This window comes from Motacilla alba, chromosome 14, assembly GCF_015832195.1.
Source record: "Motacilla alba alba isolate MOTALB_02 chromosome 14, Motacilla_alba_V1.0_pri, whole genome shotgun sequence".
Classification (NCBI taxonomy): domain Eukaryota; kingdom Metazoa; phylum Chordata; class Aves; order Passeriformes; family Motacillidae; genus Motacilla; species Motacilla alba.
The window spans coordinates 1,150,843-1,178,723 of NC_052029.1; the positions used below are offsets into that span (position 1 = coordinate 1,150,843).

At 54.9% G+C, this 27,881-nt stretch overlaps 1 protein-coding gene across 5 annotated transcripts in view; it reads left to right on the plus strand.

Moving 5' to 3' along the window:
- Positions 1-7,758: 7,758 nt before the first annotated feature.
- Positions 7,759-27,881, plus strand: part of ABCA3 (ATP binding cassette subfamily A member 3) — a 31,916-nt gene continuing 11,793 nt past the window's right edge. Inside the window, exons 1-17 of one of the 5 annotated variants that reach the window (XM_038151332.1) lie at positions 7,759-7,815; positions 12,648-12,746; positions 15,507-15,771; positions 16,398-16,525; positions 16,619-16,784; positions 18,774-19,033; positions 19,720-19,836; positions 20,355-20,475; positions 21,312-21,485; positions 22,098-22,279; positions 23,439-23,585; positions 23,910-24,039; positions 24,787-24,941; positions 25,698-25,853; positions 26,135-26,345; positions 26,625-26,775; positions 27,735-27,833. In XM_038151332.1, coding sequence (XP_038007260.1) covers positions 12,693-12,746; positions 15,507-15,771; positions 16,398-16,525; positions 16,619-16,784; positions 18,774-19,033; positions 19,720-19,836; positions 20,355-20,475; positions 21,312-21,485; positions 22,098-22,279; positions 23,439-23,585; positions 23,910-24,039; positions 24,787-24,941; positions 25,698-25,853; positions 26,135-26,345; positions 26,625-26,775; positions 27,735-27,833 — 2,516 coding nt within the window. In that variant the 5' untranslated portion in view covers positions 7,759-7,815; positions 12,648-12,692. Of the gene's footprint in view, positions 7,816-7,844; positions 7,881-9,153; positions 9,612-10,568; positions 10,892-12,647; positions 12,747-15,506; positions 15,772-16,397; positions 16,526-16,618; positions 16,785-18,773; positions 19,034-19,719; positions 19,837-20,354; positions 20,476-21,311; positions 21,486-22,097; positions 22,280-23,438; positions 23,586-23,909; positions 24,040-24,786; positions 24,942-25,697; positions 25,854-26,134; positions 26,346-26,624; positions 26,776-27,734; positions 27,834-27,881 lie in introns of those variants that run through there. The other 4 variants (XM_038151335.1, XM_038151334.1, XM_038151333.1 and 1 more) reach the window with 4 other exon arrangements.

A 27,881-nucleotide genomic window follows, 5' to 3' on the forward strand; every position in this document is an offset into this window, starting at 1 on the left:
TGTCCTGCACAGACCTCATTCTGCCACGGGCTGGTCACCCCTTCTCAATCGCTCCAAATGCCAGGGTGTGTTCCTAATATTCACTAAGCCCACAAAAAGTCCCAGCAAAGCCAGAACTCTGCAAAATGACTCTGGGAAGCTTGGCATGTGCTTGAATCGGTTTCTGCAGCTGGTTGCTGGGATTTTTTTGAAGTACCTGGACACTGTCAGGAATGACAGGGCAGGCTGGAGGGTTTCTTCCATTCCTGCCACCTTGGCCATCAGGACACTGCGCTCCACAATCACTCTGTTATTTCCCCTGGCATTGCAGGCAGCAGCAGAACATTGAATTGCCTCACCTCCACTGCCAGCCCCCTGCAAAACCACTTCAGTTCCAGCTCTTCCTACATCCCATACAAGTACAGCCTCAATTCCTTTATTAACTGAAGCATCCCCTCAGAATTTTGACAGAAAAGAAGCAGCCCTTCATCAGATTTGTTTGAATTTACCTTTACAAGCTGGTGAGTGGTGGATTTTTTCTCCCTAATTCCTGAACCAAGATCATTGTCCCCAGGCCCTCCACAGTAACCAGTGGATCAGGTGGGAGTGCCTTAGTTCAGCAGATTTATGAAGTCTTCCAATTACCATTTTAATTTTTTAAACTTAAGCTGTTAATTCTTGATCATTCTATAATTCCATTGGTTGTTGCCTAGGGAACAGTGATCACGACCTGAATACATTCAGTTTGGGGAGAGAAGAATCCATGCAGTAAACAGAAATACAGGGTGCTTTAAAAAGTCAGACCTCAAAAACACAAGAAAAACTGAGAAAACAGAGTGATAGGGAAAGGCAGACAGAAAACAGTGGGAAAAGGCAATTCTTTAAGATTTATTTCAAGAGCCACCAAGCCAGCATCAGAGAAGAGAAACCTCCATCCTACTTAGGGCTGTATTGAAAGTAATAATTAGCAATAAAAAAGAAATCCATAATAAATAGATGAAAAGAGAAATAATTAACAAATTTCTCCAATTCATAACTGGCAATTTACAACAACAGGGCAATCTGGGTGCCTGCAGTCACTCCATAGGGGATTGTGTCTGCAGCATTGCACCTTTTGCCTGGTCTCAGCAGGCATTTGCTCCCTCTTTCCTACCTGGGGCATTGAAAACCGTCCGGATTATGCGCAGTCTGGAGGGCCTCTAGAGAGCAGGACAGAGCAGATCTCGAGGTCAAGCTTTGGTTCTTTGAAAGTTTCAGCTCTCAAGTCCTCGGGTGAGGTGCCAGGGCCTCACCACCCTCACAGGGAAAGATTTACCTCTGGATGATTCCCTGTTGCACTGCCCACCCATCTCATCCATTACCTATCATTTAAAACCCCTCCCAGGGTTTCATTTCAAGGGTTTGCACCCCAGTTTTGTTCTCCTTTAGCCAGAGCTCATCTCTCATGGAGATGCTTCCTCTATCCTCCAAGTTTCTCTGGTTTATCTGTAAGCTGAAATTCCACCCCCACATACAGCAACCTGCAGCACTGCCTGCCCTGTTCCAGCTTCCTCGAAAGCAGTGGGTTAGGTGAATTTTTAACTCTCCCTTGCTCTCGGAAGAGGGAATAGTATAGATTTTTAGGAGAAGACCTGTCTTCCTGTGGCCTTTGTGCGTTGAGGATGGTCTGACAGTCACAGAATATCCTGAGTTGAAAGGGACCCACGAGGGTCACTGAGTCCAACTGCAAGTCTGTGCTGCTATGCCCTCTGGGAAAGTGCAGACAACTGGGGTGGCAGCAGAAAGATCCCTGTCTCCCCCCTGCAGGAGTTTCCTTGGTGCCAGCTCAGTTATGTCTCCCTTATCTCACCCTTGGCTTCCCAGCACATTGCCAGCAGCCCAACCACGTGATTTATCGGATTTAGGTGCTGGCAGAGATCTTTGAGCTTGACAGAATGCCCAAAGCTGCCAGTTCTTCAACCTCTTAATGAAATGAGGCTGTTCCTTTTCATTTACACACCTCTTGGATCCTAAAGTGATGGCTCTTGAGAAGCCATGCTGGAGTCCTGGGAGAGGCCTTGGAACCCTTTCAGCTCAAAATTGCCAGGTCCAATCCAGCAGCTTTAAGAGGTCTTGGCTGTTGGCACATCTGTGGGAAGTGGCCTTGGGGACACCAGCTGCCTCTCTGGGCTGAAGGGAAACCAGGCTGCCTTTGGGCAGTGCAGGCAGAGCCTGCCCATGTGTCCCAGGCCGTGCTGCCTCTCCAGCTCCCACCACAACGGGACGCTTACCCCGGCACAGAGGAGCAATGGTTACTGGAATTCCCAGCCATGTCTCCTCCTGTGCTGGTGGTGCTCCAGGGTCTGTCAAGGACTTGGAGCTCTGTAACCCCCAGCAGGGACACAGGGATACCCTGGGGTCACTTTGCTGGAGGCTGGTGTGGGTAGAGACTATGCCAGCTCCCTGCAGAACACTGCCAGGGAAATCACACTTGAGGAGAAGAGGGATTGGGAAGAGCAGCAGGTATTCTGGAAAGCTTCCTCCTGTGTCATCCTTCCCAGCCCATGGAGATTTTCCTGTGTCTGAGCACTCCAAGGGGAGTCTGTTTCACTGTGCATCTTCTCAGCACTTAAAGGGCAAAGCGACACACCAAGAGACTCCAACCTGGCAGCCAAGACTGGAGGGCTGCAAGCTGGCATGCCTTGGGGTGAAAGGGAATAGGGGCCCCACCCTGGGGAAAAGAAGCCCAAGACATCTGGTCCTTGGCAAGTGTGGGGGGACCAAGAGAAGGTGTTGGATCCACTCACCCTCTTTAATCAGAACCACCATCCTGGCATTTTACTCTTGGGCAATGGCACTCCAGGGTAAAAAGTGCCAGTCTCAGGGCTGCACCATGCAGCAGTGCAGCAAAGTTAAGGATGGGAAGAAATGAGGACAAGATGCTCTTAACAGAAGTCAGTGTGTCTGTCCCTGCACCACAACTCCCGGGATGTGTCTAGGGAAGCCCTTGCTGCATGTCCCTGAGCCACCAGCTGCTCTGGAGGAAGGTGCCACTGGGCATCATGGGTTGTGTGCCCTGCTCATGCTCCTTCCTCCCTTGCAGGGAGCAGCAGGAGGCTGGGATGGAGAGCAAGGAGCAATGCAGATGTGGTCACACAAGGACAGCACTAGTGAATCTCTTGCCTGGATACTGCCCAGGGTGGCAGGGCCATGGGGATCGCAGAGGAACTGAAAGAGGAATTACTTAACCAAGTTCTTCTTCCCAACATCTGCATTTGGCTGAGAGATGAGGGGCCAGAGCACCGTGTGCCAGGCCCACGCTGGCATGGCTGCCCTGGGGACTCACCAGCACACACCCTCCCCCCAACCTGTCCTGCATTTTGGGTGTTGTTTGGACGGGGAAGGGAAGGTCCTTGATGTCCTTGATGGACAGAGATAAGATGGTTTCATGAGCCAACCAGCACCTTTGACACAGATTAAACCCTGAAACCATGTGTGGTGTGAGCAGGGCTGGGGTTTTCTGAACTCAGATGGTCTGAAATGGCAGGATGGATGTCTCCACTGCTGCTGACAGGATGGCCCCTGTGGCTGCCCCTTGGGAATAACACCATGGGAGATGGGGGTGACAACAGCCAACAAGGAAGGGTGGTGGAGAACAGCTTGAGCCATGATCTCAGGGACACAGGTGCCAGCAGCAGGAGCAGGGTTGACAAGTTTGGCGCAGGGGCTGGTTCTTCCTTCCAGGGGCTCATGAGAGAGGTCAGACAGGGACATCCCCCAGGCAAGCGCTTCCCCACTGCCTAATCCCTGCTGTCCCTGCTGCCTCCTCTCTGCCTGATCCTGCCTTTTTCTGGGTTTCTCCCGTGTTCCTGCTGAGTCTCCTGCACCCTCCCAGCCTTGGGTGTGAGCTGAGTCACTGCAATGCCACTGCACCTCATTGCAACATCTCTCTGTCTTCTGTTCTAGGCTCCATGAGGAGCCTGTAAATACTTTCTTTGGCAAGATTTTTGTTTTGATCTAATGGCTCAGCTTCCTTCAAAGGCAGGCAGTGAGAGGCACTGCATGAGGCAACAGGGAAGGTCACGGGGAGAACTGAGGCAGCTGTAATTGGGGAGGATCAAACCCAGGCTTGAGCAGGGGTGTGGACAGGTGGCTCAGCCCGGCCTAGCATGAGGCTCCGGCATGTCACTGCAGGCAATGACTGTCCCAGATCCTCTCCAGGCCCACAGTTACCTGTGACTACTCAGCTGGCTGCTGGCATCGCCTGAGACAGGGCCAGTGGCCCTGTGATGACGAAGATGCTGGGCAAGACCACACCATTTCCGAGGTGGCCACAGCAGGATGCCATGCAGAAGGGTGACACATGATGGTGGAAAGCAAACAGGGAGAGGACGAGCCCTTGGCCAGGCCATGCTTGGAGGGAAGGCACGTGCCATCCCCACGCCTCGCCAGTCTGCATCATCTCAAAACACTCGTGTCACTCTGCTGAGGGATAACGACTCTGAGCCAGACAGCCTCTTCCTGCCTCTGAGCACTGTAATGAGCTTTGCTGTGTGCTGCTAAGGACGTGAGTGTGAGCAAGGAAGCTTTGCTGTGGTCTGGTGGATGCTCAGTCACCCATGGAGACACCTTCAGTTCCTCTGGTGTCTGTGGAACCAGCTGGGGGAGGGCAGGAACAGGGCTCCCAGCTGCAGCTCTGAAGATGGGCACTGGGTCCAGGTCTCTCCCAGTGCAGCCCAGCAGGAGATGGGATCTGGGCACAGGCCAGACAGTCAGAACTTCAATTGCAAGCACCCCATCTGGGAGCAGACCCACAGCTGTGACATGCTCCAGGTGCCCTGGGGAGCCAAAATTCAGCTTTGGCCATCGCCAAGATCAAAGGCACCAAGATGGAGAGTGGGGTCTCCCAGCTCAGGGCACTTCAGTCACGAGTGCCACTCTCTGTTTGGCCTCATCTTAACAACAATGCTGCTGATTCCTGCTGCTATACCCAGACACCTTCACCCTTGCCCTGGTTCTCAGTTCATTTCCTCCTCGTTCAAGGGCTAGCCAGGGTCCAGAAAGTGGCTACAAATCCCCAAGATCAGAGAGGAACACAGGTTTCCAAAGCAGTCATACTCAAAGCCATCACTGTGGCATTCAGCTACATGGAGACCCCAAAAATTATAGCACCATAGAATTACAGAATCATTTAGGTTGAAAAAGCTCTCTAAGATCAAGTCCACCTGTTCCTCCAGCACTGCCAAGGACACCACTAAAACATGTCCCCAAGTGCCACATCTACATGATTTTTGAACACTTCCAGGGACTCCACGCTTCTCTCAGCAGCCTGTTCTGATGCCTAAATTCCTTCTCGTAATCATGTGGAAAAAAACAGTGGCTGGGGGCTGCCCTGCTTCCTGCCTGTCATAGCCTGGGGCAGATTGGGTTCACTGGGGGCACCCCAAACCCCCCCAGCAGTCACAGCACCCAAGCTACCCCATGTCCCTTGTTCAGTAGAGCTGCCTCAAACCATGGCTGTCCTTGTCCCCACCGCAGTCCCCTTTCCCCACCCTTCTCTTCCTCCTCCCTCTGCCCACACTGTGCAAACTTTCCCCACTTTGGTGTTCTCAGCACCAGCAGCACCTTCTCCTGCCAGCTTGGCAGCCAGCGGGCAGGACGGGCAGGGCAGCCAGACACCAGCAACTGTGACCACACTCCAGCACCGGCACTTTCATCCTTATCTGAAGCATTCCACCTGACCCCTGGAGTGGCCCGGGAGTGCCACATTCCCACGCACGGGAGCTGGCACCTGCTTCTAAAAACCAGGGCACCGGGACCGGGCCCGGTGTGGAGTGCTGCTGTTCAGGAGCAGCGTGGACAGACAGACGGACATGGCAGACTGACCATGCCCATGCAGGGATGGACTGACCCCGCACCTGGAACCACCAGAGCTGCTCACAGCCACTGCCCCCCATAGTGCGTGAGCTCCTGTCACATACACGCACGGCCCCTTGCACACACACAGAGCCCTACACACACCCCCTACACACACACACAGCACCTACACACACACAGAGCCCTACACACACATACAGCACCTACACACACACACAGAGCCCTACACACACCCCCTACACACACACACAGCACCTACACACACACAGCCCCCCCCACACACAGAGCCCTACACACACCCCCTACACACACACACAGCACCTACACACACACAGAGCCCTACACACACCCCCTACACACACACACAGCACCTACACACACACAGAGCCCTACACACACCCCCTACACACACATACAGCACCTACACACACACACAGAGCCCTACACACACCCCCTACACACACACACAGCACCTACACACACACAGCCCCCCCCACACACAGAGCCCTACACACACCCCCTACACACACATACAGCACCTACACACACACAGAGCCCTACACACACCCCCTACACACACACACAGCACCTACACACACACAGCCCCCCCCACACACAGAGCCCTACACACACCCCCTACACACACACACAGCACCTACACACACACAGAGCCCTACACACACCCCCTACACACACACACAGCACCTACACACACATACAGCACCTACCCACACACACAGAGCCCTACACACACCCCCTACACACACACACACACCCCCTACACACACATACAGCACCTACACACACCCCCTACACACACATACAGCACCTACACACACACACAGAGCCCTACACACACCCCCTACACACACACAGCCCCCTCCCACACACAGAGCCCTACACACACCCCCTACACACACATACAGCACCTACACACACACACAGAGCCCTACACACACCCCCTACACACACATACAGCACCTACACACACACAGAGCCCTACACACACCCCCTACACACACATACAGCACCTACACACACACACAGAGCCCTACACACACCCCCTACACAGCCCCCTCCCACACACAGAGCCCTACACACACCCCCTACACACACATACAGCACCTACACACACACACAGAGCCCTACACACACCCCCTACACACACATACAGCACCTACACACACACACAGAGCCCTACACACACCCCCTACACACACATACAGCACCTACACACACACAGAGCCCTACACACACCCCCTACACACACATACAGCACCTACACACACACACAGAGCCCTACACACACCCCCTACACACACACAGCCCCCTCCCACACACAGAGCCCTACACACAGCCCCTACACACACATACAGCACCTACACACACACACAGAGCCCTACACACACACACAGCACCTACACACACACAGAGAGCCCTACACACACCCCCTACACACATATACAGCACCTACACACACAGCCCTATACACACATACAGCACCCCCCCACGCACACACACAGCCCTATACACACATACAGTGCCTACACACACGGCCACTTGCAAACACTCGGGTGTCTAAGTGGGCACATGTGAATTTGTGTCGTGTCCCACACCTGGCACACGTGCAATGCCTGGGGCACACACAGGCGCACACACACACACACTGGTGCATGTAATGCCCAGCGGGATGTGGGGACACACTGAGAGCTCACACCCAGAGGGATGTGCACACACACCCCACAGACAGGTTCAGAGTACTACACACATGCCATGCACACACAGGATGAGCACACGGGCATGCACACACGGACACACACGAAGGACCGCAAACAGCGGCACACACGCTCTCTTCCTCACCCTCTCACGGTCCCTCCCCGCTCCGGTCCCGCCCCCGGCGCGTGCGCGGTGCCGCGGGCCCGCGGCGGGCGCGGGCGGGGCCGAACGGAGCCGGAGCCGCAGCCGGAGCCGCCCGGCCCGGTGAGTGAGCGGGGGGCGATGCGTGCCGGAACCGACACCAGCACGGGGGTGGTCGGCGCCGGGAGGTGATGAGCGTCGGGGGGGCGATGGTAGCAGTAGCGGGGGGGTCGGGCCGGGCGGGGGATGCGTGGGGCCGCGGCCTCTTGTCCACTCGGCGGGGCGGCCCCGCCCGGAGCTGCGGCAACTCCGGGGCCCTTGGCCGGCTCCTCCCGCTGCCGCCTCCGCGCTCCGGCGCGGCTCGGGCTCGATGCCGGCGGTGGCTCCTGCGCGGGCCCGCAAGGGTCGCGTCCCCCGTAGGCTGCGGCGGATGGAGGTGCGGGATGGAGGCGGCGCCGCGCGGGCTCCGCCGGGGATGCTCGGGGGGCTGCGCCCGGCTGGGACCTGCCGGCATCCCGGCGGAGCTCGGGCCGCCCCTCCCTGCCGGGGAACGGACACGGCGCTGCGGGGAACGAGGGGGCATCTGCCGGCCCCTCTGCGCCCCGGGCCTTGGCTCGGTATGACAAAGTCTCTTACGCCGAGGCAGACCTTGATGGGCTGGAGCGTCTCGGGGGAAGGGAAAGGATCTGGGGAAGGGTCTGGAGCGCAAGTCTAATGAGGAGCAGCTGGGGGAGAAGAGAAGGAAGAAAAGAAGGCTCAGGACAGATGTTCTCAGTCCACAACTCCCTGACGGGAGGGTGCAGCCAGGTGGGGGTCGGACTCTGCTCCATGGGAACAAGTGATGGAACAAGAGAAAACAGCTTCGGGTTGTGCCACGGCAAGTTTAGGTTGGATATTGGGAAAATTTCTTCACGGTGGTCAGACACTGGAACAGGCTGCCCAGGACAGTGGTGGAGTCCCCATCCCTGGAAATGTTCAAAACCAAGTAGAAGTAGAAGGGATCTCCCTTTCCTCTGCTCACAGCTTCCCGGGTGGCCTGTCCTGCCCAGCCACTGAGAACTGCAGGGCAGATGCAGGGTTGTACAAGGGTCCGTGAGAAGCCCATGTGTTGGGCTCCAGACCTTGTTCTTGCTAAATTCATGAGGCCAGTGAGTTTGCAGAGTTTGTCTTTTTATGAGCAACTGCAAACTCACTGGGCAAACCAGTGGTGTTATTTTTAAGGCAATGGAGTTGACCAGCTCTTGCAGCAGTTTTGTCCTCCCTCTCCTGCTGCTGCCCCAGCACAAAGGCAGTTACAGATGCAACCATGGAGCCCATCAGGCTCCCTATGCCCACCGACCCACTCCCTCGGCAGGGCAGCAGCTGGGCACAAGCCAACCCCTCATTCTGCAAACAGGATCTAGCCCCAGCTTTCTTCTTTATTTCAAGGCCTGAAGTTCCTCTCTGGGTCAAACCCGGACTCACGTATCTGTCGGGTGCTGGGTGTTGGGTTTGTAGAGGGCTGTGAGGTCATTGGTCCCTGCTGCACCCAGCACCCCACCAGCCTTACAGCCTCTTAGAAAGTTTTATTACTGTTTGCACAACCAAGGTGAGGTTTTTATGGTCTCGCTCTGTTATGACTCCCAGATCTCTGTGAACACTGAGAAGATGAAAACACCCCAGCAACGAGAGCTGTGTTTCACTGAACACTCATGCCTTGGCTGGTGGCTGCTGGCCCTGGTTGCTCTTTGCAGGACCTGGGACTTTCTGGATGCACCCGCCTCGGAAATCACTCGCTCTTCCTGTAAACGGTGGCCATAAAAAGTCCTTGCCCTGCTATGGCTGATTAATTTCCAACACAGACGCTGTAGGGAGCAGAGAGGAATTTCCTGCTCCAGTGACAGTGCGGAAAGTACCCAGGGACTGACAGCCCTCGCCAGGTGTGTGATGCCACCACCCTGGGCACAGCTGCGGAGGTGCAGGCACCTGGCAGCTCATCTTGTAGGGGTGACACGGTGTCTCTGTCAACCAGCAGGAAGAAACACCGGCTTTATATTAAAAAAGGCAACGTCTGCCATTTGCAGGGCTGGTTTCTATGGGAACAGGACATCAGAAGAGCAGAAATGCGGTGTGTGCTTTAAAATAACTGCAAGCTCCTGGGAGCACGTGGCCTTTGCTTGGCCCTTTCCACTGAGGCAGTGGCCGGGCACAGCCACTTCCCAGCGACGAGGTGTTGTGGAAGTGGGTCAGGAGGTGGGATGCTGTGGCCTTGATCCCTGCCGATCCTCAGCCTGTCCTCATCTAAATCCACTGGCAGAACGGCTCCGGTCCAGGCTGGCAGTTGGTGCAGCCACGTTATCCGGCGCAGCTTGGTACTGCGGCAGGGGCTGGTGGTGAGGACCAGTCTCGTATCCACTCATGCAGGCTGTGGGCAGGCAGGAGTGTCTCCTTCCTCACTGACCTCCCTGAGGATGGCCAGGGTGTGTCCACACTCACGTATTCAGGAGATCCTTCCTCCTGCTGTGGTCAGAGAGCAGGGAGAGGACCTGGGTTGCTCTCCCAGAAGCTGGTGGTGGTCGCCTCTCTCTCCTCCCAGATCTTTGGCCCTGCCTCTTGGTGGGAAATTCAGTCTTATCTTGCAGTGCTTGAGGTCAGGTGGGAGCATCTCCGGTGGGGACAGCCCAATGTGCTGCCCAGCAAGGCACCTTGTTGTCTCCAAGGTCATCATCCACCTGTGGCACTCAGCCCTCCCTTACTGCTGAAGGTGGGCCCAGACATGGACCTGGGCCCTGTCCTGTCTTCTGATCACGGACATCACAGGCAGCACCTCCCAAAACCAAGAGGTTTTCTCTCTTGGGTTGCAAAAAAAACAAAACTCGTGCTTTGGATACCAGAGCCTGGAAAACCATTTTTGCTCTCAAATCCAGTAAGAACTTTGGTAACTTAGCTTCTTCCTCCTCTCATCTCCAGCAAGCAAAAGGTCCAGAACGAGTTTTCTTGGAACACTTAAAAACTTGGAAAATATTTATTGGCAATAATGGAGTTTTCAGTCTTTGTATAGTGTTTGTGTTACCCAAGAGCTGCTTGACATTTTCCCGGCAGCAGCTCTAAGACCCGGGGGGGACAGCTTGAGTTCAAGGGTGCGGCAGGCAAGCAGGATTTAGGATCTCTGCGAGGGCAGCAGCTGCTCCTGCCTGACCTGCAGCATTCGTCCTTTAAAGTGAGCCACAACTTGGATTCCCTTGGTTTGCTCTGGATTCCGTCAAGGGGGTGCATAACAAAGGTTTCTGCTTGAGGTGGGGGGGCTATTTTGGGGGCGCTTCAGATGCTGCTGTGTGGGGTATGTGTGTGTGAGCCTGGGGACCTGCCAAAGGATCCTGTGGCGCAGCATGGACTGTTCTGCCTGGCCACATGTGGACCAGAGGTCAGCTGGAGACATGACGCTTCGTGAGGCGCTTGAAGGTGCCTTTGCCAAGTTGCCATTGCTATTCCTTTCCTGCTTGCTCTGGGCGGGGTTCTGATGGACTTTTTGGGGCTGAAGCATAAGATCTCTTCTGCTTTTTCCTGCCTAGAGAAAGATCCTTGAACACAGATGTCCCTGCTGTTATGGGAATCTGTCTTCTGTGCATGGAGTGGCAAAGAGCTGGTGGGTTTTTTGTGCTCTGAGAACACATCTGAGTTTAGCATTGGGGCTGGGAAGGTGCTTGCAAAGCCAGGAGAAGGCTCCTGGTTTAGGGTTGAGCCTGGGAAGGTGTGTGCCAGGACAGGAGAAGGCTCCTGGGTTTAGGATTGGGGCTGGAAGGTGTCTGCCAAGGCTGGAGAAGGCTCCTGGAGAGCTCAAGAGGCTGGTGGCAGAGAGCAGGTGAGGCAGGTGGGTGTTGTTGCTGTGCCCTGAGTGTGTCTCGGGGTGCTGTTGCTGCAGCTCTCTTGCCACCGAGCTGTGCTCGCGGTTGTGTTCACTGGCCCGGGAGCCAAGTTTGGCAGGGTGGGTCAGCAACCTCCCTCCTCTCACTAGGGCACCCTGAAACCCCTGCTGAGCTTGCTGGGTACCAGCTGCATCCAGGGAGCTGATCCCATCCCAACCAGGGCTGGAGAACGTGTTGCGGGGCATCTGCCAGGGCGTTCTCGTGGCTTATATGCCTGTTTGTGTCCCTGTGGCAGCTTTCAGTGCTGCCAGGCTTTGGAGCACCGTCTTGGAGCTGACCCTGCAGCTGCCCACTGGGATCCTGTCAGGATTTGCTGTGCTCAGAGGCTGGCACTTCTCAGTGGGGGCTGCCCAGAGTCTGGCAGTGCAGGAAAGAGCCTCTGCTGGTACCAGGGCTGCCCCTTCCTTCTCTGTGCCCCTCTGCAACCCCAAAATCTCAGCCACTGGGATAGAGTGCTCCGTCAGGAAATGCCACTGCAAATGGAGACTCAAACAACTTGAAGGGATGGCTGGCGGATGCTTCCCGAGAGGGGGAGGAGGCAGAGGGGAATCATTCTTAAGCACCGACCTTCCCTTGTGCTTCCCTTGCCCTTTTCTCATCCTTGCCTCTCCCAGCAGAGTTTCTGCTGGGAAAGCACCCAGTGTTGCAGAACCAACCCTTCACGCGGCAGAAGGTGAAGACACAACTTAGAATCTCCACCCATCCCAAAATAATAGGCTGCCAGGAGTTTGACGGCCTTCCTGGGGCCAGTGTTTGTGGTTCTGTAACCCTGTGTTCCTGCAGCTTGAGGAAAGCTGTTGCTCCCTGCTGCTGGGAAGAACCCAGGTTGGGTACTGAAACGGCAGCTTCCATCTCTGGGAGCAGCCATGCCAGAAACCAGGGGCACTTACTCTTAGGAGAGGGAGCACGATGGTTATTTTTGGGGTCAAGCCAGCTGCTGCGGCTCCAGGCTGGGAGCAGAGAGCTGCCCTGGGATGTGGGATGCTGCCCTCCTGCTGCCCGGCTCCACCAGCAGTTGGCATTCACGGCTCTCTCCTCTCTCTCCTCCAGGGTCCTGCGGAGCGGTGGCAGCGCTGGGCCTCTTCTGATGGGAGGATGGTTGTGCTCAGGCAGTTTAGGCTGCTGCTCTGGAAGAACTACATCCTGCAGGTAGGCTGGCACTGCAGCCAGGGGCTGCTTCTGGCACCGCTAAATGGGGGTACTTGAGAGCTTGCCCAGCCTCTGGCTTCGTCAGGAAACCTCCCCTGTGGACACAGGGCATCTCTAGGGGGAAAACTGGGTTATTTGTGCACGTGGTGTCTTTTGTGCTGGGCTGTGTGAAGTTATGGGCTGTGCTCTGTACTCAGTTTCCTTGTCCCTGGCCTCCCCAGCCTGCCCTCTGCCAATGAGCTCAGCTGCCTTCTCCTGGGACCGGGTAACCCACACCCCATCCGTGTGACAGTGGAGTTTTTTGAGCTGTCTCATTGCACAACCTCCTCTGGAAGTCCCAGTGCCTCCAAAACCCGCTGGAGCCCTGGGGTTCTTTTCCTCCATTGCTTTCTACCACTTTCAGGAGCAGTTTTTCGGGGTCTTAAAAATATTAAACCACTGGCACCCACTGCCAGCCCACCTCCCACCATGGCAGCTGGGTGGCACCGAGGGATTTGGGGACCGAAGGGCTGGCAGGTCCTGCCTGGTGCTGGCCCAGGCCACAGCCCCTTTAAGTGTTCTGGGGGGGTGTTCTGTGGCTCCACTCAGGAGCCAGCCCTGGCAGAGTGTGGGGGAAGAGGAGGGAGCAGGGATGGCTGCAGCCTGGCTTTACACTTTCAATTACCCATCTGCAGCTCGGCACAGCGTTGCTGTAAAAATAACCCAAAGGAAGAGGGAAGTGCTGACTACACCCAGCTTTCCGACAGGCACAGAACAGGGAACTGGGCTTTGAGGGGACAAAAGGGACTGGCAGCAGGGCTGATTTGCAGCCAGGAGCATGCCCCATCCCCTCTGCAGGGGAAAAGCGTTGTTTTCTGGGTGTGCTTCAGGGTGGGGATACATCTCAGCGTGTTTTCCAAGGCCACAAGCTGACTCAGGTCTACTGTGCCAGGATACAGCTAAAAATCTTGTTTCTGATAAAGAAATAGAGCTCCCAAGTCACCCCCAGCCCGCTGAGAGGACGGATGCTGGCACATGTGGCTCTCCAGAGCTGCTTGGGCCAGGCAGAGGTGGTGATTATGGATGAGTATCCCTGTCACTTCTGGAACACAGCGCTTGAATGACTTCTGCTGCAGAGCTGGTGAATGTGTGTGAGCCTGCAAGTTCAGGGAGGCAGAGCTGTTCTGAAGGCAGCCCAGGAGACAGGGAGAGGTTTAGTACGATAGTAAATCAGTGGGAGGCAGCTGGGCTGCCAGGGCTGCATTATAAACCCATCAGACATCTGCAGCCTTTCCTTTTATGAGCGTGTCTTTGGGAAAGCTCCTTTTTCCCTGCCTGCCCGAAGCTTCTGCTTCCTGCCTATGCTGCTGGGGCTGGCTGTGGCTGGAGCAGACTGTTCCTCCCAGGGGAAGCCCCAAGAGGTGTTTTGGGCTTTTACAGTGGGTGCTGAGAGCCAGGGTAATGGTGGTCCCCTTACCATCTCCTGACAAACTGTCCAAGATCCCTTTCACTGTGGCTCCTGCAGGACTGTCTCCCTTCCCAGGCTGCACTCAAAGCTCCCTACCTGCTGCCCCACTGAAGACTCTGTCCACCTGAGCCTGCCCACTGGCTGCTGCATAAAATCCAGTTGCTGAGACAGCAAAGTTGTGAGGCTTAAACTCTTGGTGCTCCTCTTTCCGGCCTGGCAAAAGGGAAGGGTGCAAAATCCCCATGTCTTGTGAAGCCCAAATTAGCCAGAGGCCTCAGAAAAGGTTAATGCTGCTGCTGCTGCTGCTCCAGGCACATGCTCTGAGCAGCCATGAACCCCTGTGGCCAGGGACATCTCTGAGCTGTCACTGCTGTGGCTGAGGCTGAGTGTGCTGCGCTGCTCTTGAGCCTGGCCTGGGGTGAAGGCAGCTCGGTTTGGAGGAGGAAGTCACAGAATCCCAGAATGGTTTGGATTGGGTTGCTGGGACACCAGTTTGAAATGCTAATTGACCTGGGTTGCATGCTAATGAACGTGTGTTGGTTGTTGGTGGGGGGTGTTACTAGCTGGGAGGCAATGTGCAGGAGAGGTAGCCCTGGGGGAATTGATGGATGAAGAGTGCACCCTTGAGTTCATTGTCCAGTTGCTTGAATCTCAATTAAAAAAAAAAAAAAAAAAGAGCCGCTGTGTGTAGTGCAGTAGTGGCTTGGGTATGCCCATGGGTGTGCTTGCCATGCTGTAGTCCTCCTGCTGTAGCCAGAGGCTCTGCTAGGCCCCATCCTGGGATGCAGATCCAAGTCCATCTGCCTGGAGCAACTCAGCTCCAGCAGGAAAAGTTGCACTGGTTCCAGCAGTGCTGCTGCACGGCAGAGCCCCAGGGCACCGGGAAGGAGCAAAGCACAAGCCTGGGTCATTCAACCCAGCAGTGTGGTGAGGAAGGCTCTGGTGGAGGCTGCATTGAGCTGGAGCAATGCTTAGGGTGGGGGACCCCTTGGCTGGAGAGTCCTGAAGGATATGGGAACCAGCAGTGTCATTCCTGGCCTCTGGAAAAGCCCTGGTTGTGAAACCTTGTGGAATGCAAGAATGCTATTGCTCCTGGGTGTTCTCATGCACTGAACCTTGTGACTGTGCTCATCTACTTTCTGTGTTTGCATCTTCTTTTTTATCTCTTGAGAGAGAGAGAAGAGAGAGAGTGTACTATAGGTATCTGTGTATAGATACATACTTACGGTAGATATCTAGATGTCTGTGTATGTACAAATACACAACATATTTTATATCCTTACCCCATGTTTGTATCTTTGCCTGGCCTGCAGAAGCGGCAGATCCTGGTGACGCTGATCGAGGTGTGCCTGCCGCTGCTCTTCGCCGCCATCCTGATTGCGCTGCGGCACCGCGTGCACTCCGTCAGCCACCCCAACGCCACCCTCTACCCCAGCCAGTCTGTGGATGACCTGCCCAGCTTCTTCTCCTCGCAGCATGCCCCCAACCCCTGGGAGCTGGCCTATGTCCCCTCCAACAGCAGCGCCGTCCGGAGCATCGCCGAGGCGGTGGAGAGAGCTCTGCCCATCAACATCAGAGGTGAGCAGAGCTGGGGCTGCTCCTTCCACCCCAGAAATTGGTGTGAGTCTTTACTCTAGGCAGCCTAGTCCAGTGGAAGGTGTCCCTGTCCATGGCAGGGTCTTGGAACTGGACGGTCTTTCATGTCCCTTCCAGCCCAAACCATTCTGTGATTGATTCTGAATCCTCATGCTCCTGGAACACCATTTTTTTCTGAACTTCAAGGCTACAGTTTGATGGGTTTTGGGTTTTTTTCAGTAAAATGACAGGATTTGGGGTTGCTTTTTGGTCTCATTTTATTGCAGTTTCCATCTAGAAAAATATCACCCTACAACAGTTAAAGAAGGTGGCAGCACTTCCCTATGAAAGAGTATTTTTGGAAATCTTTTGGCAAAGAAAATTTTAGCACTTGGTGTTCCAAGCTGTTAGAATTTTCTGTGGGAAAGCTGACTCCTGCTCTCAAGGAGGAGGAATGTCTGCATGCCCAGGATACAGGGCAGCATCCTGTGTAACTCCCCCGTGTCTGACAGCAGGCACGGCGCATCCCTTCCGTCCTGGACCCAACAATGCTCCTGGGGATGGCTGAGCAGCAGTGCATGGTGCTTTGCTGTGCCCTGTCCCTGCATCTCCCTGTTTGTCCCCCACAGCTCAGGGCTTCCCCTCGGAGCGGGACTTCGAGGAGTACGTCAGGCTGGACAACCGCTCGGGCAGCGTCCTGGCCGCCGTCGTGTTCCGGCACCCCTTCCCGCACAGCTCGGCCCCGCTGCCCCTCCAGGTGAGCCAGGGGAAGGTGGGACAGCATCCCCCACCCAGGTGTTACCCGGGTGTCACCGCCGTCTGTCCCACCCACCTCCGACCCTCCCTGCAGGTGGAGTATGAGCTGCGCTTCAAGTACAGCCCGAGGAACGCCCCGCGGAGCGAGCAGACGGGGCTGAACCCCAACCTGGACCGGGACTGGCACACCAGCTACCTCTTCCCACTCTTCCAGCTGCCCGGGCCCCGCGAGGCCAAGTTTGCTGATGGGGGCACACCAGGTGAGCATGGCCGAGGACGTGGGGTCACCTTCCTGCAGCACGTGGCAGGCTCTGAGCTTTTTAAGAAATAGGTTCATTTAAAAGAAATTATTAAATTTAGTTAAATGTAATGAGGTAGTGATTTATATTTATACCAGCATTAAATTAATATCTGTATAAGGTGAACATTTAAATATTTGTTTGTTATAAGCATATATTTATTTTATATAAATACAAGCAATTAAATGTTTATATATATTAAAATGCTAAAATTTACATATCAGTCTTTATGGATATAAATGGTTAAATGGTTATGCTTTTCTATAGATGTTTATATTCAGTTTTGTGCATATATAAACAATTCATCAAATAATGACACAATTTAAAATTAATATTTAAATATTAATTAATTATTTACTATAGAGCTTAATATTTATTTACGTATCAATTATAAATAATTATTTTTATCTATTAATATGTCTTTATTTTGTTGAATCATTATTCACTACTTAGATGTAATTGGACTATATTTACAAATTTGTTGTATTCATTATAGCTATCCTTTATTTAAATTTTATCGTGTGACTTCATGGGCACTGCTTGGCCTCTGGACACCTCTGCTGAGCAGGGTTGGATAAGAATAAATTTTATTGTGCATGAATCATTTTAAAATGTAATTTTTTTCCCATTTCAGTTTTTAATGGAAATTTTATATCACTATCCAAATTGCCCCGTGTTTATTGTACTGCTTAAGTACTTGAAAAGTAAATAGAGCAGTTCTATGGTTTGCGGTGTTTAAGGGCAGCCAAACCACTGGCAGAGCATGAGCCAGCAGGGACATTGTTGGAGCTGGTGCTGGCTTAAGACTGGATTTTTGGGAACTCCTCCTGTGGTGGCAAAGGGAATATTTCCCTCAGTGGGATTTCTCCCTCTGTATTCGACTGCAGTGTCCAGGGAGAGTGAGGGTGAAGAAGTGGGCAAACAGGTTTTGCTCACAGTGTGTAAATAAAGCAGAGCCCCAGAGTGTTTGCTCAGTACATGAGTTAATATCAAACAAAGTTCCCAATCTCATAATTCCTCTGTTATCGTCTCTCTCTGTGGGTCATTTTAGCCAACTGACTTTCAAAATGTTCATTTGGGGTTTTGTAAGAGAATTTAAGTTCCTGTTCAGGTAACATTTGGCAGCAATTCCACTTAAAAATAAACTATTTCAAGTTGATTTTGTTATCTAAAGCTGTGTCAAGAGAGGTTTAGATTGGATATTAGGGAAAAGCTCTTCCCCCAGAGGGTGCTTGGCCCTGCCCAGGCTCCCCAGGGAATGGGCAGAGCCCCGAGGCTGCCAGAGCTCCAGGAGAGCTTGGACAGCACTGCAGGGCTGCCCAGGGGGGATTGTTGGGTGTCTGTGCAGGGCCAGGAGCTGGACTCATGATCCTTGTGGGTCCCTTCCCCCTTGGGAGATGCTGTTGGGAAATTAAAATATTTGCTGTGTTTTCTAATGCACAAAAGTTTACACCACATGTGTGACTCACAGGATATACTTCTGACTGCAACCTGTGTAGTATTGTTTATTCTTCTGGTTTACAAAGAAAAAGGGGAGAAACACAAGCGCAGTGACTTGTGGTGATTGATGGTGACAGAGGATCTCCCCATTACAAAGTCACAGCCATACTGCAGGACAGCAGTCATGAACGGAGTTTTCCTGGCAGCTCCTTCTAAATGATGATTGTGCAAGACCCTGGTTTGGTCTAGTGGAAGGTTACCCTGCCCATGGCAGGATGTGGAACAAGATAAGCTTAAAGTCCCTTCCTCGCCAAACCAGCGATTCCGTGAATTTGCTGTGGTATCAATCCTTCACCGGTCCCCCGTGTCACAGTGATGCTTATATCGCTTTTCCTCTGCACTCCAGTTTTAGTCCCTGTTCCCCTTCCCCTGCAATCCTTCCCACAAAGGCTGTTGGTCCCTCCAAACCCCAGCCTCGTCTCTATTCCTGGTGTGGTTCTTGCTGTGCAGGTTATCTCCGGGAGGGATTCCTGGCGGTGCAGCATGCGGTGGACAGGGCTATCATGCAGTACCATGCCGGTGGCAGCTCTGCCAGCCTGCTGGAGAACATCACTGTGGTGGTGCAGCGCTTCCCCTTCCCGGCCTACGTCAACGACCTCTTCCTCCTGGCCATCCAGAACCAGCTGCCCCTGCTGCTCATGCTCAGCTTCACCTACACCTCGCTCAACATCGTCCGTGCCGTCGTCCATGAGAAGGAGAAGAAGCTGAAGGTGAGAGCTGGGATGTACTCCCCTCCCTCTGCAGCTTTTCTAATGGATGATGTCTTTAGATTAGGAACAAAATCCCTGCTGGGTGTAGAGCCAGTGAGCAGGAGAGGGGGATGACAGCGGATTAGCGAGCCCCGGGGAAGAATGTTGCTAATCCTGCTGCCATGAGGAGGCTGGGCTCTCCTTGCTGTGCAACCCAGGGTGCTGGACCACAGGGATGGTGTTTCTCCTGGGCTGGGAGAGAGGGCAAGATGTCTGGGTTCCAGAGTTTGTGGATTCAAGAGTTCAGCCTGTTTGAAGGAAGGTTTTTGCCTTTTGCATGTAGAGACCTGTTGTGCATGTGCTGTGGGGGCGGCTGGAGCTCGGCCACATGGTTACAACAGCAGGGCTTGGCTTCCCCCAGGTGTTGGCTGTCCTGCCTTGTGCTGGGTGGCCCCAGTGGCACCACTGGCACCCTGCTCTGGGTTTGGGCTCAGCTCAGCTCTCTGGGAAGTCCTGCAGTGGTGGCAGCCCTTGTCTGGGGAGGTGGGGGACACTGTGCCGTGCTGGTGGCTGTGCAGGACCACTCTGCTGGTACCTGGGGCTGCCACCCCTTTGCTTGTGCCACGAGGGAAAGCCACCTGTGCCTTGCCCCAGCTGTGCCCGGGGAGTGTGGGTGCAGCTGTGGGTGACACTGTGACCTCCCACAGGAGTACATGCACATGATGGGCCTCAGCAACTGGTTGCACTGGAGTGCCTGGTTCCTCATGTTCTTCCTCTTCCTCCTGGTGTCCGTGTTCTTCGTCACTGTGCTCTTCTGTGTCAAGGTGAGCGTCTGTCCCCAGGCCACAAACTCTGTGCTGGCAAGGCTCAGGGATGACAGGGCCACTCTGCCATGGGAGTGTCCTGGTGTCCCAGGGCTCCTGCAAAGACTGGAGTTTGGGTTTCCCGGACTGAAATGAGCAGTGCTGCCCACAGTTGCATTCATGGCAGGGCTGACTCCCCACAGAGGGAGGTGGGGATTGGAGCTCCGGGAACACTGCATGCAGAGCAGGACCACCCTGCTCCCACAGTCTCTGGAGCTCCTTGGGCTCTCCCCTCTGCATGTACCCACACCAGGGGAAGCAGGAGGGGTTCTCTGGGTGTTGGCCAGGGTGTCCCCTGCCCTGTAGACCCTGCATCACATGAGGACAATCTGTATTTCCTCCCTCTGGAGTGGTCTGGGAGTTTCTGGGTGTCCTCACCCATCTGAGTTTGTCTCCAGCACTTGGAGAACATCAGGTCTGTGCTGCTAAAGCCACGGCTGGCTCCAGCAGCTCTGGGCTTCACAAGATTTTCTTGGCAGGTGAGCGAACAGGGAGCGGTGCTCACCAACAGTGACCCCACCCTGGTGTTCACCTTCCTCACCATCTTCTCCATCTCTTCCATCTCCTTCAATTTCATGGTGAGCACCTTCTTCTCACGAGGTGAGTACACCTGCGCCACCTCCTTTTGTTACTGACCACTTTGACTTGTGGAGGGGGCATTTCTTCCCATTTTTGGCTGCATTTTCCACACAGTGTGTGGAAGGGGATGTGGGTACTGTTGCTTCCCAAACTAGAGCAGGTCCAAGGGCTGGAGCCTCTCTACTCTGGAGCCAGGCTGAGAGAGCAGGGGGTGTTTACCCAGAGAAAAGGAGGCTCCAGGGACACCTCAGAGCCCCTGCCAGGGCCTAAAGGGGCTCCAGGAGAGCTGGAGAAGGACTTGGGACAAGGGCCTGGAAGTACAGGACAAGGGGGCATGGCTTTGCACTGCCAGAGGGCAGGGATGGATGGGATATTGGGAATTAGGAATTGTTCCCTGGGAGGGTGGGCAGGCCCTAGCACAGGGTGCCCAGAGCAGCTGTGGCTGCCCCTGGATCCCCGGCACTGTTCAAAACCAGGCTGGATGGGGTTTGGAGCAACCTGGGATAGTGGGAGGTGTCCTTCCCATGGCAGGGGGTGGGACAAGGTGGTCTTTAATGCCCCTTCCAACCCAGACCATTCCCTGGTGGTATGACCAGCTCCTGTCTTAGGGCCTCATCTGGCTGGCTTGGCCCCCGATTCTGCTCTGGGATGGGCAGGAGGCTTCTGCAGCTGCCCACCATGGGGTTGGGGTTGGGGTCAGGCTCCTGCCTTGCTGGGGTGGGGGTGTGTTTTTGTCCTGCCCCTGCATAACCATGCTTTGTGCTCAAATCTGCAACGTCCCTGGATGGGAAGCTGGGGAGGGGTGCTGGGTGGCATCACCCTGATGTTTTCTGTCCTGCTTTTCCCTGTGCTGGCAGCAAACGTTGCAGCTGCCGCTGGCGGCTTCCTCTACTTCTTTTCCTACATCCCCTACTTCTTCATCTCGCCCCGCTACGACCTGATGTCCCACAGCCAGAAGCTGGCATCCTGCCTCATCTCCAACGTGGCAATGGCCATGGGGGCGCAGCTCATTGGCATGTTTGAAGGAAAAGGTGAGCAGGGCCATCTGTTCCTGGGGAGAGGAACATCCCCTTCTTGTCAGCCTGATTTTGTGGTGGGGTGGCACTGGCTTGGTGGAGAGACATTGGAGAGAAGAAGCAATTTCCTTTTTACTAGAGCTGATTGCTCCCATACCAGGGCTCTCTGAATTTGTGCCTGTGCCCCATGGCTGTGCAAAGAACCATCCTCATTTTGATTACCAGAGGAATTCTGTTCTCATGGATGGGAACCATTGCATTTCCTCCTTCACAATATATATCCTTAATTTCTTTAATTTAAAAGAGTCTGTTGTTGGTTCCATGCAGAGCCATGCATTTACTAGGTGTGGCAGTGGCTCAGTGGCTGTCGTGATTGGAGGGGTGATACTGGAGAAGGGATCATTTCTTCCCAGGCAGTGGCAGAGAATGCCATGGAAGGAGCAGGGTGGGGTGGGGAGCCTCGAGGGATCAGTGCCTCTTTTCCCTCCATCTGCAGAGGATCAAAGAGCTGTGAAGGTGCTCCTGGTTAGGGAGCAGTGAGGTGGCAGAGGGGCGGCTCTCTGCTAGTTCTGGAGAAGATGGTCCTCCTGGGGATGCAGAGGTAGCAGTGTCCCATGTGCCTTGCAGGGACTGGCATCCAGTGGAGGGACCTCATGAAGCCTGTCAGCGTGGATGACAACTTCACCTTGGCCCAGGTGCTGGGGATGCTGCTCCTGGACTCGGTGTTGTATGGTGTGGTGGCCTGGTACGTGGAGGCTGTGTTCCCCGGGGAGTACGGTGTGCCACAGCCCTGGTACTTCTTCCTCACGGTGAGCACTGCTTACACTCCTCCCCGGGCTTGAAGAGCGTCACTTGGGACAGTCACCACTTTTGTGCCATGCAGTAGGCCAGACAGATGGGCGAGGGTGGCACCATCTGGCCTCCAAAATCACAGGGCCTGCAGCTTTAGTGTCCTCGCTAAAGGCTGATGCAGCTGTAGATTTTTACTGTGGATGAAGGTCGTCTTGGCTTTAAAGCTCTCTCCCAGCACTTCCTGGCCTGCAGGGTGTTCTTAAATGTCTCCAGGCCCAAGCAAAGGCATTGGAGAGAAACCCCAGGTGGGAGCAACCAGATCCAGCTGTTTGATACCTCTGAGCACTGCCATGCAGGCGGGCATGGGTGAGCTGTGTCCCGCTGCCAGGTGCCGCGTGCCGGGGGTGGGTGTCACCCCGTCAGCTGAGCCACCCTCGCTCTGCCAAGCCAAACACTTGCCATCACCCTCAGCAGCTGCAGTGGGCACTGCAACTGCATGGCTGCAGGGAGAATATGTTCTATTTGGATACTGGAGATGGATGCTTTGTTATTTGATAGAGAGACTTTTCTTTCTCCCTTCCAAATTCCTCATCCTAGAGTGGTTTCACTCCAGCATCTCACTCCCTCTTGCAGTCAGACTGGAGAAACAGAAATGCAGGCATTGACAAAAGCTGATTTTGCATACAGGAGTTATTGAATTGTTATTCCCACTGGGAGTTAAGGTCCCAAACACATGGTTTCATTCCTTGAGAGCCACGTCAAAAAAAAAGGAGCTGTAACTGCAGCAGCTGGACCCCAGGCCGAATTTAGTGTTTCTCAGGGGTTTTGATGGGGGTGGTCATCTATGGGCTTTCCTGGGCAGGATGATTCTGCCTGAGTGATTTTACTTCTCAGTGGAATTTTTTCCATGGAGATGAAGATGGGGAAAAGCTTCTGTGTAAGCACAGGCAGTCCTGCTGTAAGGGAGAGATGGGGGAAGGCAGGGAAGGCAGAAGGAGCTATTCCATCGTGTCAGCCCTGCCTGCTGAAGATGTTCTGGTTGGTAATTCCCAGGCCAAGGAGAGCGGTCTGGGAGATCCTTGGCAGGTGTCTGTGGGAGGAGGAGAGTGGCCAAGACTGGGATGAAGGGATGGGCTCTGCCTGTGCCTGATTTCTGTCTCTCCCTTCCTCCATCAGCCCTCGTACTGGTGTGGGCAGCCCAGGACTGTTGTGGGGAAAGAGAAAGAGGAGGAGGAGGACCCCGAGAAAGCCCTGAAGAGTCAGTACATTGAGGAGGAGCCAGCTGACCTCGTGTCAGGCATCAAAATAAAGCACCTGTCCAAGGTATTGATTGCCCAGCAGGGCACAAAACAACCTTAATGTTGGTTTTGTAAAATCTGTTGCCTGCAGGCAGCTTCTGTATCCTTGTGCTGCCCTGGGGCTGAGTATGGCTCTTCCCCAGAGCTGGCTGCATTTTGTGGTGGGATGAAGTGCTGCATACTTAGAGGTGCAATGACATCTGTATTTAACTTGTTGACATCTGAATTTAACCTGAATTAGACCTGTTGTCTCCTGGTAACCCTGTGAGCATCCTAGGCTTTGCCTGCTGAGTGGAGCTGAGGCACTTGCCTGAAGCACAGCACCAACTCGTGGACTTGATCTCCACAGGTCTTCAAAGTGGGAAACAAGACAAAAGAGGCAGTGAAGGACTTGACAGTGAACATGTACGAGGGGCAGATCACTGTCCTGTTGGGACACAACGGTGCTGGGAAGACCACCACTCTGTCCATGCTCACAGGTAGGAGTCTCCTGCTGCAGGAACTGATGGCTTTACCCTTGAAGAAAGACCAGCCAGATCCTGTCTCTGAGGGCGGGAAGGGGTTTTTGATCTCCTTGGAGCACCTTCTGTTTCCTGAGCCATTGGCTAGAAGTGCCAGGGTAGTGAGTGGGAGATGTAAGGAGCTTGGGGCGTCCCTGCTCAGCCCTCCACAAGAGTGGGATCAGCCAGTGGGTGAAATGACAGCCAGGTTTTGTGCTGGAGAGCTGTGAGAAGAGACTGGACCTGCTGTAGGATTGCTCTCTGTAGGCTTTGTCATGATAACACAGATAAGGTGGAACTGGTGTTTGTCATTCTTGATTTGCTGGGCTCCAGGATACCTATTTTGGCACAATGGACACAATGACCTTTGATGGTCCTCTGCTGTTCTCTATTGCTCTGAGCTGCTCCTGGCAACTCAGGGGGCTCACGGGACCTTCCTGGAACTGTGCCCTGGCCCTGCCTGGCTCCCTGCATGGCTCAGAGCTGTGTTTGACCTGCCTGTTCCCCTCCTTTCTGCACTGGTGGCCTAGTTCCCACCTGTGGGTGCCCTGCAGCCTGTCCTGCAGGCAGGAGTAAGCTGTTGTACTCCAGCCTGAGCACGAGACACACTTGCTCTGTTTTTTGGCAGAAAGCTGGTGGGGGGGGATGCTCAGCAGGACCCTCCACATTTCCACTGTCTCTTTGCCACTGGGGTCACCCTGAGCTGCTGTGTCCCGCTCCCCACAGGTCTGCACTCCCCGACGGGCGGGCAGGCCTACATCAACGGCTATGAGATCTCCCAGGACATGGTCCTGATCCGCCGCAGCCTGGGGCTGTGTCCCCAGCACGACGTCCTCTTCGACAACATGACAGTGGAAGAGCACCTCCACTTCTATGCAGGGGTGAGCCTGGCACTGAGCAGGGGGACAGCCCTTGGGGAGGCACCTGGGCTCCTGGAGGTGGGGAAATGTGGTGAGATATATCAAGTGGATCAAAAAATGGTCAGAGGGTGGAACACCTCTGCTCTGGAGCCAGGCTGGGAGAGCTGGGGGTGCTCACCTGGAGAAGAGAAGGCTCCAGAGTGACCTTGGAGCCTCTTGCAGTGACTACAGGGGTTTCAGGAGAGGGATTTTGGACAAGGGCCTGGAATGACAAGACAACGGGGAATGGTTTCGCACTGAGAGAGGGCAGGGTTAAATGGGATATGCAGAAGAAATTCTTCCTGTGAGGGTGATGAGGCCCTGGCACAGGTTACCTGGAGAAGCTGTGGCTGTCCCTGGATCCCTGAAGTGTCCAAGGCCAGGCTGGATGGGGCTTGGAGCAGCCTGGGATAGTGGAAGGTGTCCCTGCCCAAGGCAGGGCAGTTGGCCTAAATGATCTTAAAGGACCCTTCCAACCCAAACTATTCCGTGATTCCATGATAAGCAGAACAGCTCTTGCATCCTCTTCCCACCTCATCTGCAGGCTGGTGGAGGAGAGGAGAGTCTCAGACAGCACAACTCCATGGAACCACCTCTGCCAGCTGTGCCAGCTCCTGCAGGGGTGGGCAGGAGTACATCTCTGCTTCCCCACTTTCCTGTCTGAGTGTGGAGCAGGGAGTGTGGTGGGGTTTGGCAGCCCTACAGTTGGGTTCATCCCTCCCTTCCCCTGTCTGGCAGCTGAAGGGATACCCAGCCTCCAAGTGTCCTGAGGAGATCAACCACATCCTGAGGATCCTCAGCCTGGAGGACAAGCGCCGCTCCCTGACCAAGGCTCTCTCTGGGGGCATGAAGCGCAAGCTGTCCATCGGCATTGCCCTCATCGGGGACTCCAAGGCAGGTGGCTTTGCTGGGCTCACCTCGCCCCTTGGGCCAGTGCAGGTCCTTGGGGTGGCTGTGAGGCTGTTCCTCATCTGCGGTGAGCCAGTGGGAGAGCGGGGAGCGGACAGGAGCACCCCCACTCTGAGGGTCGTGCCCTGAGGCTCTGCTGTCTGGTAGCTGCTCCCCAAGATCATTGCTGTGGGGCCAAGTCTTTTCCTGGGCCCTGAGGTTGTCCCCTCCTGTGCTGCTGGGCCTCCCCCAGCCCTTTCTGACCTGCTCCCATCTCCTGAGTGCAGGTGGTGATGCTGGATGAGCCGACGTCGGGGATGGACCCCGCCTCCCGCAGAGCCACGTGGGATCTTCTGCAGCAGCAGAGGAGCAACAGAACCATCCTGCTGACCACTCACTTCATGGACGAGGCAGACCTGCTGGGGGACCGCATAGCCATCATGGCCAAGGGCGAGCTGCAGTGCTGCGGCTCCTCGCTCTTCCTCAAGCGCAAATACGGTATGGCAGCAGAGCAGGCTGTGCTCTGTGTCCTCCCCTGGCCAGGGAGGAGCAGGAGGGGTATAGAGAGCAGGGAGGAGATCCATTGCTCCTTGCCTGATGGCTGGTTGCTCCCCATCCTGCTATTCAGCCTCTCCTGGGGCCCATTCCCACATTTGCTCTTGCATTGTGTCCGTGTCCAGTGCGAAGCAGTGCCGGTGCATCCCTCCCTGTTCCAGCCCCCTGCCTGGGCTGGGCTGGGATTGACCCTCCTCTCCCTTCTCTCGTGGCTCCCCCCAGGGGCTGGATATCACATGGTGATGGTGAAGGAGCCCTACTGCAACCTGGGAGAGATCTCCCGCCTCATCTGCCAGTACGTGCCCAATGCCACCATGGAGAGCAATGCCGGGGCAGAGCTGTCCTTCATCCTGCCCAAGGAGAGCACACACAGGTAATGGTATTGTCCTCTGCTGCCCCTCCCTGGGGGCTCCCCTTCACACACTGACTCGCAGGCTTGTTGGAAAGGGGAGCTGCTCCCTGCATCAGCACTGGTCATGGAAAATGGGATTCAGTTCCTCTTGTAGTGCTGAGGGTGGCACACATGAGGCAAGATGTTCTGGCTCTGGAATCAGATCTATAGACCCAGGAGGTCAGAAGAGCTGATTGTGTCCTTCTGCTCTGTTCTCGTGAGACCCCTCCTGCAGTGCTTCCTCCCTGTCTGGAGGCACCATCAGGAGGATGTGGAGCTCCTGGAACAAGTCCAGGGAGGCCACAGAGATGCTCCAAGGACTGGAGCCTCTCTGTTTTGGAGCCAGGCTGGGAGAGCTAGGGGTGCTCATCTGAAGAAAAGAAGGCTCCAGGGACACCTCAGAGCCCCTTCCAGGGCTTAAAGGGGCTCCAGGAGAGCTACAGAGGGACTGGGGACAAGGGATGGAGGGACAGGACACAGGGAATGGCTTCCCACTGCCAGGAGGCAGGGATGGATGGGATATTGGGAAGGAATTGTTCCCTGGGAGGGTGCTGGCCCTGGCACAGGGTGCCCAGAGCAGCTGGGGCTGCCCCTGGATCCCTGGCAGTGTCCAAAGCCAAACTGGATGGGGTTTGGAGCACCCTGTAATAGTGGAAGGTGTTCCTGGACATGGCAGGGGGTGGAATGAGGTGGTCAGTAACGTCCTTTCCAAACTCAAACCCTTTTGTGTTTCCATGATTCTGTGATAGCTGAGGCAAGAACAAACAGCTGGTGGAGCCCAAAATCTGCCCTTGGAGACAGGGGTGTGCTCAATGCCACAGGTCACCCTGGGGTTGGATGCAAGACTCCAGCCAGCTGCAGGACTGATGCCCAGAGGATCTTTACCCCTGAGTGCCCCCTCCCACGAGTGTCATTGTCTGATGTCTCCCTTCTCTGCTCAGGTTTGAGGCCCTGTTCACAGAGCTGGAGCAGAGGCGGGAGGAGCTGGGCATCGCCAGCTACGGCGCCTCGGTCACCACCATGGAGGAGGTGTTCCTCAGGTAGGTGGAGGGGTGACCAGTGTGCTTTGGTGATGGCCAGCACAGCCC